This window comes from Mytilus californianus, unplaced genomic scaffold (assembly GCF_021869535.1).
Source record: "Mytilus californianus isolate M0D057914Y unplaced genomic scaffold, xbMytCali1.0.p SCAF_3, whole genome shotgun sequence".
Taxonomy (NCBI): Eukaryota; Metazoa; Mollusca; class Bivalvia; order Mytilida; family Mytilidae; genus Mytilus; species Mytilus californianus.
Window position 1 is genome coordinate 66,240,879 of NW_026262679.1, and position 19,328 is coordinate 66,260,206.

The following is a 19,328-nucleotide window of genomic DNA, read 5'->3' on the forward strand; positions in this document are numbered from 1 at the left end:
TCCAATACAGAGTCAACTGACCATTTCGGCCATATTTTTAAACTAGATGTCCTTATGATGATTGTGGCCAAGTTTGGTTTAATTTGTCCCAGTTGTTGGTAAAATTTAATAATTGACGACAACAAACAACAGACGACAGACACAAAGTGAAATGAAAAGTTCACTTGGCCCTTTAATAAGAGCATATTGTCTATCAAGAAATAGTTTTAAATTAAAACAAATTAATGTAGAATAAGACACAGAAAAAAATATAAATATGGGAAGATCTTATACTTATAAGGATCAAAATATTAAAAAAAAAAAAAAAGGTAACAAAAGGTTCATTTCTTAATCCAGTTCCTTCCCATTTATTGACCTTTTTGCTGTACAAAATACAACAATTAAATTTCTCTTAAGTGTATAATATTAACATTCATATATATTTTATTAGATATTCTCCCTGGATACCTAATAATTAATACACAGGGAAACTTAGCCCAATGCTGTAAGCTAAGTAAACTGTTAAACAGCATATAGTGCAATAAAGATGATTTAATTGTGTTAAAAAAAAATCTCTTGGCAATCACATTTATAATTATAAGTTCAATATTGAGGTCAAGCCAGAGGCAGGAAATTGGTAATATGGCAAAGTGAACATAATTTTTAAAAGATGTGAATGATCTACTCTAAATTTACTTGAGGTTGTTACATTTTCCTTATTTTAAGATACCAAAAAAACTTTTATTGATTAATTGATTGTTGTTTGCTTAACATCCAGTGGCAAATATTTCATACATATTCAGGGTGAAACTTCAATTGATTGATTGATTGTTGGTTGCTTACTGTCCAATGGCAAATATTTCATGCACGTTCAGGACGAAACATTAATTTAAGAAACAGACAATACCATCACCAAAACCAAACAAATCAACAGCTTTGTTGTAAAAAAAAAAACCCAAAAAAACCAATTACCCTTCGGCAATACAAAGGAAAACCCAAGATTGAGCACCATGAACTACATGAAAAAAAATTAAGAAGTATAAGCAGTTTTTACTGCAAATTGTGAAAACAAGTAATAAAATTATTGTAAGATTTTCAGAAAGCAGTGTTAAATATAACATCAATCCCACAACAATTACTTATAGGGACCTTAGTAGCTGAGTAATCTAGGTAGTTCATCAACATTTAATCATACCACCTAACATTTTGTATATTGAAATAGCTGCTTAGTAATGTTATTTTTCAAAAGCTTATGTCAACAGATAGGGTATGTTTAATTTTCAATTTGTTGGATACAAGTATTGTTTTTGTAAAAACGAGCCAGAGCAGTTACTATTAAAGGACTATGTTTCAATTTTTACTAAGAAAAATATGAAATCTTAAATTGCAAGTGTTTAGTACTTCTTCATCATCAAATTCCCAAAAATGAATAAAGATATATTAGTTTTTTGATGCACTTTAAAAATGAATAAAAATTCCAATTTTTAAATGTCTCCACAAAGTGAATAATTTTCACACTTGTGACTCAATTGATTTTTGCACAATCAGGTAAGTTTGAGTTACTTCCCTTAAGTCTTAGCTGATATAGAGATAGATATTCATTCAATTTACTGGTGTGTAGTAATTTTGTTTGCAGTTTCTCAGTGAAAGTGAGTAGTTTACCTAGCTAAGAGACTACACTGTCTCCCATCAATAAAGTTGATGAGGGCCATAACATTGTATGACTAATTATAAGTTCAATTATCTCCCTTTAAACAAATACTACTTACTCTTTGAGGAGTTGTTATAAGATTCTGTCCTCTTCCTTCGACAACAACAACAACAAATAACAATAATTAACACCAAAATAACAAAAGCTCCAGCACCAATGGCTATTCCAATAAACTCCATTGTATTCCAGAATAATATAAGTTTGATCTTTCCTGCTGTATGATTAAAATTTCCAATTTTTACCTATAAAACATGATGAAGTAATGTATGTGTTAAAAAAATACTAATATTCAGAAATTGTTGTGTGCATTTATTATTTCAATTGTAGATCAACAGACAAACATGTGAGATTTATTAAAGCAATTTCAGCAATACAGCATCCAAATAATGACAATTAAAATTTAGAATGCAAGTCTTAATATATGTGTTGCTAATTATGTGGTATTTTTGCAATACATTTTTGTACTACAAACATTGCAAAAGAAAAATTAATTTATGTATATATACTGACTGCAGTTTATCCTGAAGGTAGGCCATGATAAACTAATTGGAAAATGATTCACAACAGTTTTGAAATATCAGACAAGCATTATAATTTTGATTCAATCCAGAGTTGACAGTTATTTCATGCCCTTCTATTTAGTTACATAATTTCATGTTCTGTGAACCGTGAAATCTGGTTCAAAATCTTAATTTTTCAAAAAATTTATAAAAGTTCTCAAAATGAACAAGTGTACTAAGTTTCAAGTTGATGTGATCAAAGCACCTAAGTAACCTACTTTAACCAACAAATTTAACACAAAATTGTACTAATTTCCCTCTACATATATATCATATTTCAATGCTCAGTCGACAATGTAAAATTTGGGTCAAAACCATAATTTCGCATATAATTTAATACAGCTATCAAAACGACTCCATAATTTACTGTCTGTGTGAATTAGCTTGTATATTTTTTTGTTTCAATCATTCAATCTTTTTCCTGGGAATATGACGAGTGGATCAAAACTGTGTGCATCATTGAAATTGAAAGGACATACATTTCAAAGGTAGGAATTTCATTTTATTGCAGTCAACCTTCTTAAATGTAAAAATTGCAATTTGGAATATAATGCAATTTTATGCGACTGTCATACAAGTGAGCGGTTTAGCTAGCTACAAAACCAGGTTTAATCCAGCATTTCCTACATAAGGAAATGCCTGTACCAAGTCAGGAATATGACAGTTGTTTTCCATTCGTTTGATGTGTTTGAGCTTTTGATTTTGCCATTTGATACGAAACTTTCCTATCTGAATTTTCCTAGGAGTTCGGTATTTTTGTTATGTTACTTTTTGCAAATGCCTTAAATGTAAGTTGTTTTTCAGAGGTGTAATGCAGCAATCCAGGATCTGTCTGTTCACATTATGAAAAATTCATCGGCATTATTTTCTATTTTTGTAGGGACAAAAGTTTGAAGGAAATGTAGAAAAAATATTCCAAGCACCATTTTTTAGTCTGTTTGACTCCCCCCCCCCCCCCAAAAAAAAAAAAAAAATTAGAAAAACCACACACACAAAAAATCAGATTCATAGATTCTCATAACTATTTACCTACATTTTTCCCCTGCTCAGTGTCTAAAAATTTGCAATATAAAAAGAAATTCTTCATGTCTTTACTCTTTACCAGCAAAAAGTAAGTTATAAAAAGTTATACAACATTGCCTACATTCCCAAATTTTTAAGAGAGTTTGATGAGGACCTAAGAATTATTTTTATATCATTACATTCATACCATTATGTCGGCAGAATCCAAACTGACACCAGGAAAGTCAAGGTCAGGTTTACATGTTATTCTTTTATTTGTTGAACTTTCTATTTTACAGTTAATACTTCCAATCATTATTTTTAAGCTTCCTGGACAAGCCTCCTTCAGTCTAGTACCCTGCAAAACAAATACTTCTGTAGAACTTCAAATTTTCATCATAACAAACAAATCTAATTTCTCATTAATTTCTTGAGCAGCTTACTTCTGAAAGTTCACATACAGGGCCAATTTTGAAATCCAAGCAATTTGCTTCTTTTATTAAAGTTTCGATAAGGTTACAGATTTCTTTAATATAAACAATTTTAAAAAGTGTATTTGTGTGTTTGAACACAAGACAAGGTTCATTTGGTTTTTTTTCTCACTCTAAATATTTTAAACCTTGCCTCATGTATATCTCCAATGCATTTTTTAATTTTTAGGGCATAATCAATGCCGTCTCAAACTTTTAGTTCAAGATTAATCATGCATTTCAATAGTTAGCTTCAAATAACATTTATCTTACCTGAATTATAATATTATCCGAAAACAACATTTTGTAATCATCATATGCCTGGGGTACAACAGTTGGGTTACTTGTTATGTTAAAAAATGCCTGATTGAAGCTTGTAGACAAATCTTCATACATTGTAACCCCATCTAAAGTAAGTCCATATTTGATACTGCTTCCAATGGTTCCTTTTGGTGATTCACATACCAGGATAGTTGATCCAACAGGTCTACAGTTTGTCTGAAAATAAATCACTAACATTCAAGAATATAGCTAGTTCTTATTGTAAACTTCTCTTTTCTATGCTTTTCCACTGATTTTCACACATACCCCCGGTACCCAGTTTAGGCCTTTAAACAATTTTTAAGCACTGAAATTAAACTTTAAAAACATCTAAGAGCTGTTTAGATTTTAATTAATTTATCATCATCGTGAATATGTAAAACTTGGATCTTTCCTTGTCTAACTACATCTAGTAAATAAGAAAATCACGAAATTAAATCATCGCATAGTAGGCTAAAATGGCCATAAAACAAGAAAAAAATAAGTTGGTCTAAAGTATCATTATTTATGGTATACACTGTTTTATGATGTTCCCTAGATTGTGATGTCACATAGTACTAACTCTAAATGAATTGCCTGGCATATCAGATATTAACTTAGGCTGGTGTACACTGTCTTATGATGTTCCCTGGATTGTGATGTCACAAAATACTTATTATGATATAATTGTTGCCTAGCATGTAGGATATTAACTTAGGTTGGTACACACCATCTAATGATGTTCCCTGGATTGTGATGTCACATAGTACTTACTGTGATATTATTTTTAGCTAGCAAGTAGGACATTAATTTAGGCTTGTATACACTGTCTAATGATGTTCCCTGGATTGTGATGTCACAAAGTACTTACTGTGATATTATTTTTGGCTAGCATGTAGGATATTAACTTAGGCTGGTATACACTGTCTAATGATGTTCCCTGGATTGTGATGTCACATCCACCACTGAAATTATTTAATAAGATCAGATCTACATATATAATGCATGTAAGTTAAGAGAGAATTCTATCATTGTATCAATTAAGTTCTTCAATCTATTGTTCTGTGAAACATGTCTTCCGTTTCTTGACCATTCACCTGATTTGAATAGGACAAAGATTAAATCATATGAAAAAGTACAGAAAACAAAGTTAGTTAATTAAATTGTTAGAATTAGAATTATTTTGCGTCATCACATTCCTTTTTTTCTTTCACTGAATTCATAAAATCCTCAAATCCTGAGGATAATAAAAGCAGATGAAACTAGTTTACAGCATAAAAAATTTCATGAAATTGGAATGATTTCATAGAACATTTGTATGATATTGATGTGCACAACATTGATTTTTGGCTTTATGTAAAAACAAAAAAATATACATATGATAAAAGAAAAGTGTTCCAATGTTCCCCGTGTTGCACATTTTTTATCTGTCCACGGGTAATTACGAAAAAAAATTTTGTTGTTTTTTTTCACCTTTTTATAAATATCTAAGAGAAATGAAGGCTTGAGAGCAAATGCAATGAAATTTCAGATATAATTCATATTTTCAAGAGGCATTACTCTTTCAAAAATATTTGATTGGCAATTTTTTTTTAAATTGTCCGTGACATTGCTGATATAAAACTTAGATATAAATTTGATAAAAATCTAGCAAAAATTGTTCATGTTCCATATCATTAATATTTCCAAGGGCATAACTTTTAAAAAAATAATTGATTGACACTGATTTTCAAATTTGTCCGAGACATTGCTGATATAAATTTATGATATAATTACCAATTGGGAGTACTCACATAAATTGAAAGCTAGTTCAAATCCATTAACAACCTATAACTAATCATGTGTCCAAGACAAAATATCAATAAGTACACATACTATATTCAGTGTAAATACATCATAAACAATCTAGGAAAACATGACTTTGTTCCATGCCAAGATATAAGCATTGACATGCATATATAGTTGTTGCATAAACTAGAATTTGTTGCCTTAAATTTATCACTTAAATAAACCAAACTTATGACTTCAGGAAAAAGCCTTCTTAACAGTACTACAGATGTAGTATTCCTTACTGACATCGTAGTGGACTTTTGGCGCTCTTCTAAACTTCAGAGAGAATAGATGACAATACTAGATTATGATTGTAACGTTTGTCAAAAACTTTTTTAGTATATATTTATAAGTTAAATTTAATGGTCAGTGAAAATGATTATATCTGAATTCACCAATATCAAAACAAAAAGTTGTTGTATTCACTGTACCTTTCAAATGATACCATTGAATTCACTTTTGTAATAACTGGATCCCTTTTGTACTGGAACCTCCATGTTAATTTGTTATCTTCCGTAACACCATCATATGGTTCTTTCCATCTGAGCAGAAATGAGGTCCACTTAGAGGTATCTGATTTGCCAGTTTTAAATATAACTGTGGTCTGGTTCCTGTTTAAGATATATAAAAAAAATATGGAAATTTAAAGCCTCCATTTAACACAATTACTGTGACTTTACTTAATGTTTTTAGCCTCTCATTTGCAGCTCATAAGATAAAATCATTTGTGATATGAACCCTACCTGTTCAATTGTTCATCTTTTACAAAATGAAAGTATTTTCTCACAAAAATTTTAACCTTCCTTTGACATGATGTTTGTTAAAATCATTGAAATCAACTGAGACATCTTCTTTACTTATCATACAACATAGATGTGTTAATGAACAGACAGACAAACAGATCACAACAGAGCACTGTGGACTAGTTGACAGGCCATTATAAGGTTTACTGTAATTATATTCAACATGCATCATGACTATTACTGGTTAAAGATTAGAAGCTGTTACCATGAAGATATTTGAAAAGGTCCGCCTGATGCTCCAATATCCATAAAAATATCCAGGTCTGCCTTTGAATCAGCCTTTGAATCAGTATCTGAACCAAAAAGATGTCCAGTCAGTGTAACAACAGTCCCACCAAACATTGGTCCATAGCTTGGCATCATGTTTTCTATTACTGCATCCTAAAAATCATATTCATTTAAATATATTTAACAGTTTAAAAATGTGTAAATTGGATTTTGAAGCTTAATCCATTGATGACTTTTTTTCTTAAATTAATCAAATATCCAGTATGTCCCCAGTTAGAATAATAAGGATCAAATGTTCATATGTCGGAGTTTATTGAAGTGTAAACAGATTTAATCATCCTGTGAACATTTATTTGTCTGTGCAACTTTCAGCAAATCTACACACTAAGGATCTCCAAAAGAATGCTCTATTCTATATTACTTTACAAAAGTTTTGAATTTGTTGAAAATAAATGTAATAGATCGAATGACTGTTACAATAACATTGTGTTATACATGTATGCCTGTCACAAGTCAGGAGCCTGTAATTCAGTGGTTGTTGTTTGTTTTTCGTTCATTAATTTGTACATAAATCAGGCCGTTAGTTTTCTCGTTTGAATTGTTTTACATTTGTCATTTCGGGGCCTTTAGCTGACTATGCAGTATGGGTTTTACTCATTGTTGAAGGCCATACGGTGACCTATAGTTGTTAATTTCTGTGTCATTTGGTCTCTTGTGGAGAGTTGTCTCATCGACAATCATACCACATCTTCTTATTTTTATATATGTATGTAGAGAAAGTTCAAGTCAGTTATCATGGTACACAAGTTTAACACTTAATCCAACTAAAATACAAGGTTACATTTTTAAGACAAAATTGAACAGATTTCAAAATCCTTTACAAATGCCAATCTTGGTTGAAAATAAAAAGACTCTACCTTGTAACGTTTTAGGTGTAATACCACCAAATCTTAGTATGTCACATCCGGTTGCATACGAAAAAGGGGCGAAAAAAAATATTCCCTTGAATTTGACAGTTGTAGGAAATTAATCCTACATTTCATTGCAGTAAAAAATTTCTGGGTCATAAACATATATCTTGGGTGTTTCAAAGCACCATTATTTTTTTATTTGGTGTTTCTATAGAATATTTTGGAAACTTGAGGTTACATGGTTACTAAAGCTTGTACACAGTTTTTTATATTGAATCATTTTTGGGAAGTTTGCTATAGCAATACTTTCGTAAGGCGTCGGCCTCAAACTTCCGGTGACAGACTATCGCAAATGTTCTGCTCCAAGAAAATGTAGTACTAGTGTTTGAATACCGATTCTAGGAAGATGCTTTTGAAATTTTGAGTCCTTTTGAAAAGATTACAACTTGAATAAAAAAAGGAATGAATGTTCACCGACAATTCAGCTGAATTTAACTTCATTTTGAAAATGATTATCACAAACACTACTTCGCGGATTTTCCATGCGCTGAAGAGAAAATCGAAAGAAATCTACGCGAGACATCGTTTAATTCATGAATATTTCATGAATGAACATTTTCCCGCGCAATTTTTACTACGTACGATATTTACAAATGTCTATTATTAAATATAAAGTAAAAGCCCGAGTGTATCGAAAGAATCCCGTATGAATGCAACATGTGTATATATTTTGACCAAGCCATCGGATAATTGACAAGTGATAAAAGTTTGATTGAACAATTATACACAGGTGACAGAAATGATCGATAATCATATGGCTTATGTCGCACGCCAAGGCTGAGTAAAGGTAAATACCGGCTATGATAGAAAAGTGCATGTTTTTGTCAAAACATCGATCGGAAGGTTTTGATGCCAAAAACATTTTAAAACTTTTAAATTCCGCTATTTAAAAACTAGCTATTTCACATTCCAATGTGGATTTAAGGACCTTCACTTGTCCAGCATGCCCGGTCATGTGGATCAAACTGACAGCTAAAAAACATTGACACGACGACAGTTCGTACATATCACAGCTTCCTCAGTGTTACGATTAACAATTACATTTGTACACAAATCGTTACAAGGATGAGGCAGACAAGTCAGCTTCTACTTAAAATAACTCAGCTAGTGTATCAAGACAAGTGCTGTAGCAATTATTTACATGATTTTAAAAATGATCTGTCCATGTAATAGCAAAATGACTTTCTTACTCTTAGTGCTAGTCCAAATAATTATGACGCACCAAAAATCTCAAATGTTATTGCCTCAATGATAAATTTCACAGCATCAACTATAAAATGTGTTACAGGGTTATAAGCACCTCTATGAATCTAGTGTATATTAACTTTTTATTCCTGTCGTCATACTGCTATTGTTATGTCCCCACCGTATTAGGTTTAACCCTTTTTCTTCTGTAAGTATGTACGTCCCTTACTTGTACATACGTCCATACATCCAAAAACTGGTTTCTGTTCTCTAACTTTAATTTCCTAAACCAAATTGTATGAAACTTATACGCAATGCTTATTTCCTCAAAACACAGGTCAAGTTGAAATTTGGTGGTGTCGATTTTACAATACTAGAGTTATGCTCCTTAACAAATGGAAAAGTTGCTTGAATTTTTTGTTTACGAACTCTTAACTTTAGTTTGTCTCATTATACACAATGCTCATTATCACAAAACACTATTAAATTTGAGTTTTGGTGGTGTCAGTTTTACTGTGCTAGAGTTATGCCCCTTTACAAATTTAAAAATTGTGATTGTTGTCGAGCCTTCGACTTTTGTAGAAAAAGCGAGACATAGCGATCCTACATTGCGTGGGCGGCATCCACAAATATTCACTTTGTGGTTAAAGTTTTTGAAATTTTAATAACTTTCTTAAACTATCCTGGATTTCTACCAAACATGGACAGAAGCTTGTTTATGATCAAAAGCTAGTATCTAGAAGGAAATTTAGTTAAAATTTTGTTCTTGTTTTTCCATATTTTACTTATTAATGGACTTAGCTTTTCTTCCAGTTAACAAAACATACAGTCTGCAGTGAAATTTTTTAAAACATTTATTAGATTCATAAACTATCCTGGATTTTTACCAATCTTGGACAGAAGCTTCTTACAATCAAAAGATAGTATAGAGAGGAATATTTTTATTTATTTTTTTCCTCATTTTTGTTGAGCCTGCGATTAACAGCAAAAGAAGGCGAGACACTGGGTTCCGAGGAACACATACAATTTTTTTTTCAATTCCGTGCTCTAACTTTAGTGTGCCTCAACCAAATGTTACGAAACTTATACACAATGCTTTTAACCACAAAACCAAGATCTACGGTAGTTTGAATTTTGGTGCTGTCATTTTACTGTTATGGTTAGGGTTATGCCAAGTTACGAATGGAAAAAAATACTATAAAATCACAGGCCCTAGATATGGCATGGGCACATAAAGAAATTAACAGAGCTTATTGTATATTTGATTATTTTAGAACAACAGTTTAAGGTTGCAATAGAGAATATCAAAATTTTATATGACAGTTACATATGACAAAAAGTGATTTTTGATAATTGCTGAAAAGAAAATGGTTTAGTTAAAAACATCAAAGCTGTGATTAAATACATATTTGAAATAATACACATCTATAACCTATTTGAAATAATACACATCTATAACCTATTTGAAATAATACACATCTACAGTTGCAAACTTCCCAGAGGTACTATCCAGCACTTTGATTTGTCTAGGTTTCATTACATTCCTCGAAGTTTTACAAAGTAATTGGTGCCTAACAATCTATTTAGTCACAGTATGTAAATATTAAATTTAAAAAAAAACCTAAATCCAATCATCGATAAATTACTGAAAAATAGAAAATAATTAATTTTAAAATTTTGCTTCAGGCATTACCTTTTTATAAAAAAACTCCTGCAAAAGTTTTACACACAAGTTACTGATGTCTAAAACAACTTTAAGCCCAGACTGTATCTACATGTTAACTCTGAAAAAAGACTTAATTCAATTTATCTGTAAAATAAAGGAAAATGAAAATAAGATTTTAAATTTGCACTGCATAGTACTGTTCTTAATGATAAAAAAAGAACTCAAGAGTGTTTGACAATTTGTTGGTGTCTGAAATACTTTAAGCTTAGACTGTATGTTCATGTTAACTTTAACATTTATTAGTTAAATTAACAGAAAATGAAAAAAGGGGGGATATTAAAAACTTACAAAGCCACAGCCAAAAACCTAAAAGATTGCAAAGACTAACAAATTCACAAAACACTGCATAGAAAACTTAAGATTAAGCAACAAAACCCCCACCAAAAACCAGGGGTGAACTCAGGTGTTAAAAACTTTATGGAAAATTGAAAACAAATATTATCAAAATTTAGCTCTGGATACAGTCTTTTGGTTGTAAAAATCTTCTGTCAAAGTTTCATAAAATTCCATGAAGGTTCAACAAAGTTACTGATGTTTAAAAAAAAATAACCACTGACTGAACCTGAAGCTGCTGACAACAACAGATGGCATGTATGATCACTATACCGTGCTTCTGTAACAAAAATGTTGCAAGCCTGACGATCAAAAAGGTTCTACTTATTCAGCTGTAATGTAAGATCGACAGACTAACCATATATCCTTCATATGGACAGGTGAATGGAAAGATTGGCATATAAAAATATACTTTAAATCTTACCTTATTTTATGAAGAAAGAAATAGTTTTTGCAAGCTGCGAATCAAGCTAAAACCTTGAATCATGGGGGGAAAAGTTTTTTTTTGTTTTTGCTATTAATTAGTAAAATACCATGAAAACAAAATATCTTGAAAATGACAAACTTGAATTTTTCCTATATGGATTCATTAATAGTTAAAAAAAATCAGTAACTTAAATCCCTTTTAAAAAAAAAACTGGAAAGTTTTAAACAGTTTTAAAGATAATACTTTTATGAAACTACATAACTAATTCAATTTGTTCTAAACACAGAACTTTGCTTTATTTCCCCCAAGTATACTTACACAAGGTTTGTTTTCACTTTCTCCTTGACAAATACATTGTCCTGTCTTAGCATTACAGTTAATACCACTAGATCCATACTTATTACATCTACAGCTAGTACACCCATTTGATTTAACATTTTCTAATCCATAAGTACCATTCGTACATGTGTCACATTGTTTTCCTAAAATTAAATTCAATATAAGAATTATCACCATATCATTGACCATCCTTGCTACAAGTCTGATTTCTATTGCAATCTGTTATCTGACTTCTAGTAAAAAAGATAAAATTCTCTGAATAAGGAATAAACTGAACTGTTCCATTTTAATAGGTGAGCCCATATCTAAAAAAGGGTAAAATGATAAATCCACTTAAAGACTACAATATCTAACACATCCTTGATAAAATTACTTTGTAAATATTTGTCACATCAAGATATTCCATTGTAAACAATAAGACACTTTTTTTTTTAAAAAGAACAATGCAATTATTATGGAAGGCCCAGTCTACAACAAAACAATGGAAAGTAATTGAGTGAACTTTTTTTTTAAATGTATTCAACCATGAAAAATGTAATCAAACACATTAAAACAAAAAGCATACAATAATTCTAATTTATAAGACAACATAAAACAAGACAAGATTCAAATAATGTACCTAAAAAACAATAATTAAAAAAAAAAATTCTGTATTTTGATTTCGTTCAATGATTTTTTTTACACAAAGATTTCTTAAAAAAAAGACTTTTAATTTTTACAATAAAACAAATCACTTATACCATCAACCTGAAGAATAACTGAGGAATCAGGACTTCACTGTTGGGTCAGTAAAAAAAAACTGTTTTGGTAAAACTGTTATAGTTTGTTTGCATCAGGTTCACAGAAAATACATGGTACAATGTATCTGAAATCAGTAACTATGAAAAAGAGGTTTTCACTCTTAATGTTTAGTTCAGTGCCCTAAATGCATATTTCTGAAATAATCTTTACTGATATCCCTTTAACCTAAAGTTTTCAATTCCACTACATTAATTGTTATAAAAGTATGTACTTTTAGCAAAACAAGACATGCATAATTCCATTATGTAAGCCTTTCAAAACTTAATATGGATTATTAAATTCAAAGCGATTGAATCAGAACTGAGTGATGAAAAATTTGTTTGCCTGTTTTCATTGACCTTCAATTTTGTAATTATATGTAAATTAATAGAAATACATTTGTGATTCTAAAAAAAAAATTGTAGGAAATTGTTATATACTATAAAGGCCTGCATGTTCACTTTTTTCTATGAGAATCTGAAACTGGCAAAAAAGGTTTGTGTTAAATAATTTCTCTTGATTCTTTTGTTATTATGTTGAAGAGTTTCACTACTGTACTGCATTTTTGGGTAAACACTGAAAAGAGCCTCCTTTCCTCAAGAATGTAAAATTTTAACTTAAGAAGCAAAAGGCTTATGAATTAAAGGTAATGTGAGATATACTTCAATAACAGCAACACTACAACTCGAAAATAAACCATTTAAAGTACAACATACTGTCTTAAGCAATGACAAGTCTCTGTACAAATATCAAGTTCTGTGTCATTCCAAGTATAGACAAGTTGTGAATACATTTAAAAGAACTGCCATTAACACCAAATCCCCTAAATAACAAAAAATAAAATGCTTCGCTGGGGCGCAGCTTGATACGACCGCAGAGGTCGAACACTGAACAGTTGGGGCAAGTATGGACACAACATTCAAGCTTGATACAGCTCTGAATTTGGATTGTTATTAAATATTTGACACAGCATAGGTTTCTGACACAGAAAGAATGTAGTCTAAGAACTTGAATTTTTTTAATTTACCTATTATGGTCCAATGTCCAAAATCAAAATACATGGCTAGATTCAGCATATCAAAGAACCGCATATATTCAATTTTTGTTAAAATCAAACAAAGTTTAATTTTGGACCCCAACTTGGACAAACTTGAAAACTGGGCCCATAATCAAAAATCTAAACACATGTTTAGATTCAGCATATCAAAGAACCCCAAGATTTCAATTTTTTCTAAAATCAAACTAAGTTTAATTTTGGACCCTTTGGACCTTAATGTAGACCAATTTAAAAAACGGGACTTAAAATTAAAAATCTAAATACACGGTTAGATTTGGAATATCAAAGAACCCCAATAATTCAATTTTTGATGAAATCAAACAAAGTTTAATTTTGGACCCTTTTGACCTCAATATGAACCAATTTGATAGCGGGCCCACAAATAAAAAATCTAAATTCATGGTTAGATTCAGCATATCAAAGAACCCCATATATTCAATTTTTGTTGAAATCAAAAAAAGTTTAATTTTGGACCCCAACTTGGACAAACTTGAAAACTGGGCCCATAATCAAAAATCTAAACACATGTTTAGATTCAGCATATCAAAGAACCCCAAGAATTCAATTTTTGTTAAAATCAAACTAAGTTTAATTTTGGACCCTTTGGACCTCAATGAAGACCAATTTAAAAAACGGGACCCAAATTAAAAATCTAAAAACACGGTTAGATTTGGCATATCAAAGAACCCCAATAATTCAATTTTTGATGAAATCAAACAAAGTTTAATTTTGTTCCCTTTTGACCTCAATATGAACCAATTTGATAGCGGGGCCCACAAATAAAAAATCTAAATACATGGTTAGATTCAGCATATCAAAGAACCTCATATATTCAATTTTTGTTGAAATCAAACAAAGTTTAATTTTGGACCCCAATTTGGACCAACTTGAAAACTGGGCCCATAATCAAAAATCTAAATACATGTTTAGATTCAGCATATCAAAGAACCTCATATATTCAATTTTTGTTGAAATCAAACTAAGTTTAATTTTGGACCCTTTGGACCTTAATGTAGACCAATTTAAAAAACGGGACTTAAAATTAAAAATCTAAATACACGGTTAGATTTGGAATATCAAAGAACCCCAATAATTCAATTTTTGATGAAATCAAACAAAGTTTAATTTTGGACCCTTTTGACCTCAATATGAACCAATTTGATAGCGGGCCCACAAATAAAAAATCTAAATTCATGATTAGATTCAGCATATCAAAGAACCCCATATATTCAATTTTTGTTGAAATCAAAAAAAGTTTAATTTTGGACCCCAACTTGGACAAACTTGAAAACTGGGCCCATAATCAAAAATCTAAACACATGTTTAGATTCAGCATATCAAAGAACCCCAAGAATTCAATTTTTGTTAAAATCAAACTAAGTTTAGTTTTGGACCCTTTGGACCTCAATGAAGACCAATTTAAAAAACGGGACCCAAATTAAAAATCTAAAAACACGGTTAGATTTGGCATATCAAAGAACCCCAATAATTCAATTTTTGATGAAATCAAACAAAGTTTAATTTTGTTCCCTTTTGACCTCAATATGAACCAATTTGATAGCGGGGCCCACAAATAAAAAATCTAAATACATGGTTAGATTCAGCATATCAAAGAACCTCATATATTCAATTTTTGTTGAAATCAAACAAAGTTAATTTTGGACCCCAATTTGGACCAACTTGAAAACTGGGCCCATAATCAAAAATCTAAATACATGTTTAAATTCAGCATATCAAAGAACCTCATATATTCAATTTTTGTTGAAATCAAACAAAGTTTAAATACTGGACCCTACCCATAATCAAAAATCTAAACACATGTTTAGATTCAGCATATCAAAGAACCCCAAGAATTCAATTTTTGTTAAAATCAAACTAAGTTTAATTTTGGACCCTTTGGATCTTAATGTAGACCAATTTAAAAAACAGGACCCAAAATTAAAAATCTAAATACACTGTTAGATTTGGAATATCAAAGAACCCCAATAATTCAATTTTAGATGAAATCAAACAAAGTTTAATTTTGGACCCTTTTGACCTTAATATGAACCAATTTGATAATGGGGTCCACAAATAAAAAATCTAAATACATGGTTAGATTCAGCATATCAAAGAACCCCATATATTCAATTTTTGTTGAAATCAAACAAAGTTTAATTTTGGACCCCAATTTGGACCAACTTGAAAACTGGGCCAAAAATCAAAAATCTAAATACATGTTTAGATTCAGCATATCAAAGAACCTCATATATTCAATTTTTGCTAAAATCAAACAAAGTTTAATTTTGGACCCTTTGGACCTTAATGTAGACCAATTTGAAAACTGGACCCAAAATTAAAAATCTAAATACACTGTTAGATTCGTCATAACAAATAAATAAATGTGATCAAAGATTTTACAAATCTAATGTGCCATACTGTGCAATTAAAGATTACTTCTTGAAATTTTTCAATATTTGAAATTTGAAAAAAAAATAATATTTGAAGAATAATTCTTTTTAATTTCTGAAATCTTAAATGAGAAAAAATTGACCCCCCACAATTTCTTTTTATCCCCCCCCCCCTTTTTTTCCCCAAAAAATTCTTTCCCTCAAGATATGGTCATAATCTCAATTCAAATTTCCAATGGAGTTGGCAACCATAATTACCCATTTAAATTTACCATAGTGCTAACTTAATCTATTTTATAATAGAATTAAAAATATAGTGTCAAATCTTTCATATGGATTTTTTTGTAAAAAAAAAGATGCAACATTTGCAGATATTTTTACTGGTCTTCCTTTATAAATATGCATTTCTTTAAACATAATTTAAAAGCAGTGTAAGGGAAGTAACCAAAACGTTGTATTTGGATTACCTCCCTTACACTGTTTTAAATTATCTTTATTGTTCATTAACCATTACTTTATACATAATTTAAAAGCAGTGTAAGGGAGATAATTTCAATGATGTATTTGATTTATCTCCCTTACACTGCTTTAAATTATGTTTTGTATTAAAGTATTTGTCCATTAACCAGGACAACCTTGTTTTTCCCCCTTTTTTGCCTCTCATTCCTAAACGGTTTGAGCCATAACCCCCCAAAGCAAATCCTAACCATCCCTTTGTGGTATGGAAACTTGTAGTATAATTTCAGAGAGATCCATACACCGTTCCACAGTTATTGTCTTGAAACTAGAAAATGCTTATTTTTTGCCCCTTTTTGGCCCCTAATTCCTTAACTGTTGGTACCATAACCCCCAAAATCAATCCCAACCTTCCTTTTGTGGTATTTAACCTTATGGTCAAATTTCAAAAAGATCCATTCACTTAAACTAAAGTTAGAGTGCGAAAACCAATGTGTCTTCGGACGACGCCGGACGACGACGACGACGACGACGCCAACGTCATACCAATATACGACCACAAAATTTTTTTGTGGTCGTATAAAAATCAGTTGAAAAAAATGAGAGAAGGAATGCCCTTTACCGTCAGGCATCAAATGGTCATTTTCGGCTACTGTTAGCATCAAATTGGTTAAAATTTTATAGTGATTCGTCATAATATCCTTATCGTTTTTCATCAGAGGTCTCAAATAATTATCCGTTACCATTATTTTTTGGAAAAAAAATAACATGATTGTCAAAATCAGTCGATTTTTTTATCGTCATAAAGAAAATGTACATTTTATTGTCATGCACCAAAAATTACTGTTAACATCATTTGGCAAGGTATTTTACCGTTATTCATCATGAAGGTACCCCCATTACAACTCGCATCAATAGTACCACTGATGAATTGCCTAAAAAAAATTTTAAAGTTGAACTGTTATTATCACTCAAAAATTATCCTGCTCAATCTAAGTTTTCTTTGGGGTGTACAGGTGCATTTCCAGGATTTTGAATAAGGGGTGGCCCCCTGGCAAGCCAACGTCTGGAGTGATACTTGTAAAATGTCTATGAATTTATCGTTTATGAAGCTCCATGAAGGGTGGCCTGGGTCCCCTGCACCTCAACCCCCTTCTAAAACTGCCTCTGGTGTAACTTTAGTTTTGTTTCTACTTTTTTGGTCATGGTATTGTCTGTTTGTTATTTTGTTTTTGTTTTTTCCACTAATGTTTTTTTTTCACTTAGTTATGGTTTTTGACACCCCCTCCTCTTAGTATATTTTGTGTCAAATTGACCATGTTGTCAATTTTGTCAATTTGGGATTATCTCTTTTTTTTTTTAACAAAAAGCATGTTATTTCAACTTTGTTATAAGTGATTAAAAAAATACATATCTAAGAATTTTGAAAATTGATATGCAATGTACATATTTTTGGTAAAATCCTTTCTTTGAACCCCTCACCCATTTTCTCAACATTTTGGCTGATGACACTGACCGGATTGGTTATGAAATTTGAAAATTTATTACTCAAAAACTAATTATTGTAAGTACACAATTTTTTCACAGAGTTTAGTTTGATTATGATATTTTTAAATTCATTGATATTTTCCACTTGTATCACATGTTTTGGAAATAATTCCCGAACGAGATTTCAAAGAGACTGAAACATCAGAAGAATACATCCTTAACACATGAGCAATAACAAATGTTATATTAAACAAGAGAACAAAAAAACAACTGGAGTTTATATGTAATTTAACCCCATCACATACTCATTGCCAATCCCTGATCAGAAACATGGTCAGTAGTATTCTTTATGTTTTTTGTTTCTTTGAAAATTTGGCATTGATGACAGGGCTTTGATAGTTTCTTTTTACATTACTGTAACTTGACCTTAAACTAGTTCAATGTATTAACAAATTTTATTGATTTAACACCAATTTTTTATCAAAACAAAAACTTTCACTCCATTATTAAGCAATACAAAAATGCAAATATTCCTTCAACAATAAAGGTCACAATTACATAATAAATCTCTTGGAAAGAATTCTTAGAAATTTAACATTAAGTGTCTCTATGACAACATGCACATCTTCAAAACATTTTCAAAAATAAAAAATCACCCAATAAATCTAAAAACCACATAAAAGTCCAAAAGTTTCCCCAAGCCTTTTTCAAGGAAATATATTCTCAGAAATTTTAATATCAACTGATAAGATTCATGACAATATGTGCATCTTTAAAACATGTTTAATAGCTAAGGATGTGACCTTTTTTCCCACTTCATAATAAATTATCCTAATAAATCTCATAAACCGTAATACAAATGTTTTTTACCAGGAAAATTTCTAAGAAATTTTATTAAGAACTGATATTGGTCTCTACAAAATTACAATCCATTTAGCACTTGGCTTCCTTCAAATATCGTCTGAGATTACATGTTGGACCTTATGACAGAAATGCTATAGAAACAGAAATTGCTATCAGATGCAGAATGGGGTATAATAAAGTGAAATGTGTTAATGGGAAAACTAACGAGTATATGTTTGTCAGTATGGCTTTTCATGGTATATTTCTTAACCTTCATTTCAGTAAAAACTTTACTTGCTAATGTATCTTTAATATATTAAAAGGGGTACTTCATTTAACCTGAGATCACCTCCAGTTTTTTGTGGGGTTCGTGTTGATCAGTCTTTAGTTTTCTATGTTGTGTTTTGTGTACTATTGTTTGTCTGTTGGTCTTTTTCTTTTTTAGCCATG

At 30.6% G+C, this 19,328-nt stretch overlaps 1 protein-coding gene across 5 annotated transcripts in view; it reads right to left on the bottom strand.

Moving 5' to 3' along the window:
* Positions 1–19,328, bottom strand: part of LOC127733114 (hepatocyte growth factor receptor-like) — a 143,852-nt gene that overhangs the window by 71,717 nt on the left and 52,807 nt on the right. For all 5 annotated transcript variants that reach the window (XM_052242404.1, XM_052242403.1, XM_052242406.1 and 2 more), the window contains exons 12-18: positions 11,844–12,007; positions 6,861–7,036; positions 6,284–6,463; positions 4,894–4,987; positions 3,996–4,220; positions 3,461–3,610; positions 1,749–1,932 (exon numbers count right to left, since the gene is read on the bottom strand). In XM_052242404.1, the coding sequence (XP_052098364.1) occupies positions 1,749–1,932; positions 3,461–3,610; positions 3,996–4,220; positions 4,894–4,987; positions 6,284–6,463; positions 6,861–7,036; positions 11,844–12,007 (1,173 nt within the window). The remainder of the gene's footprint in view (positions 1–1,748; positions 1,933–3,460; positions 3,611–3,995; positions 4,221–4,893; positions 4,988–6,283; positions 6,464–6,860; positions 7,037–11,843; positions 12,008–19,328) is intronic.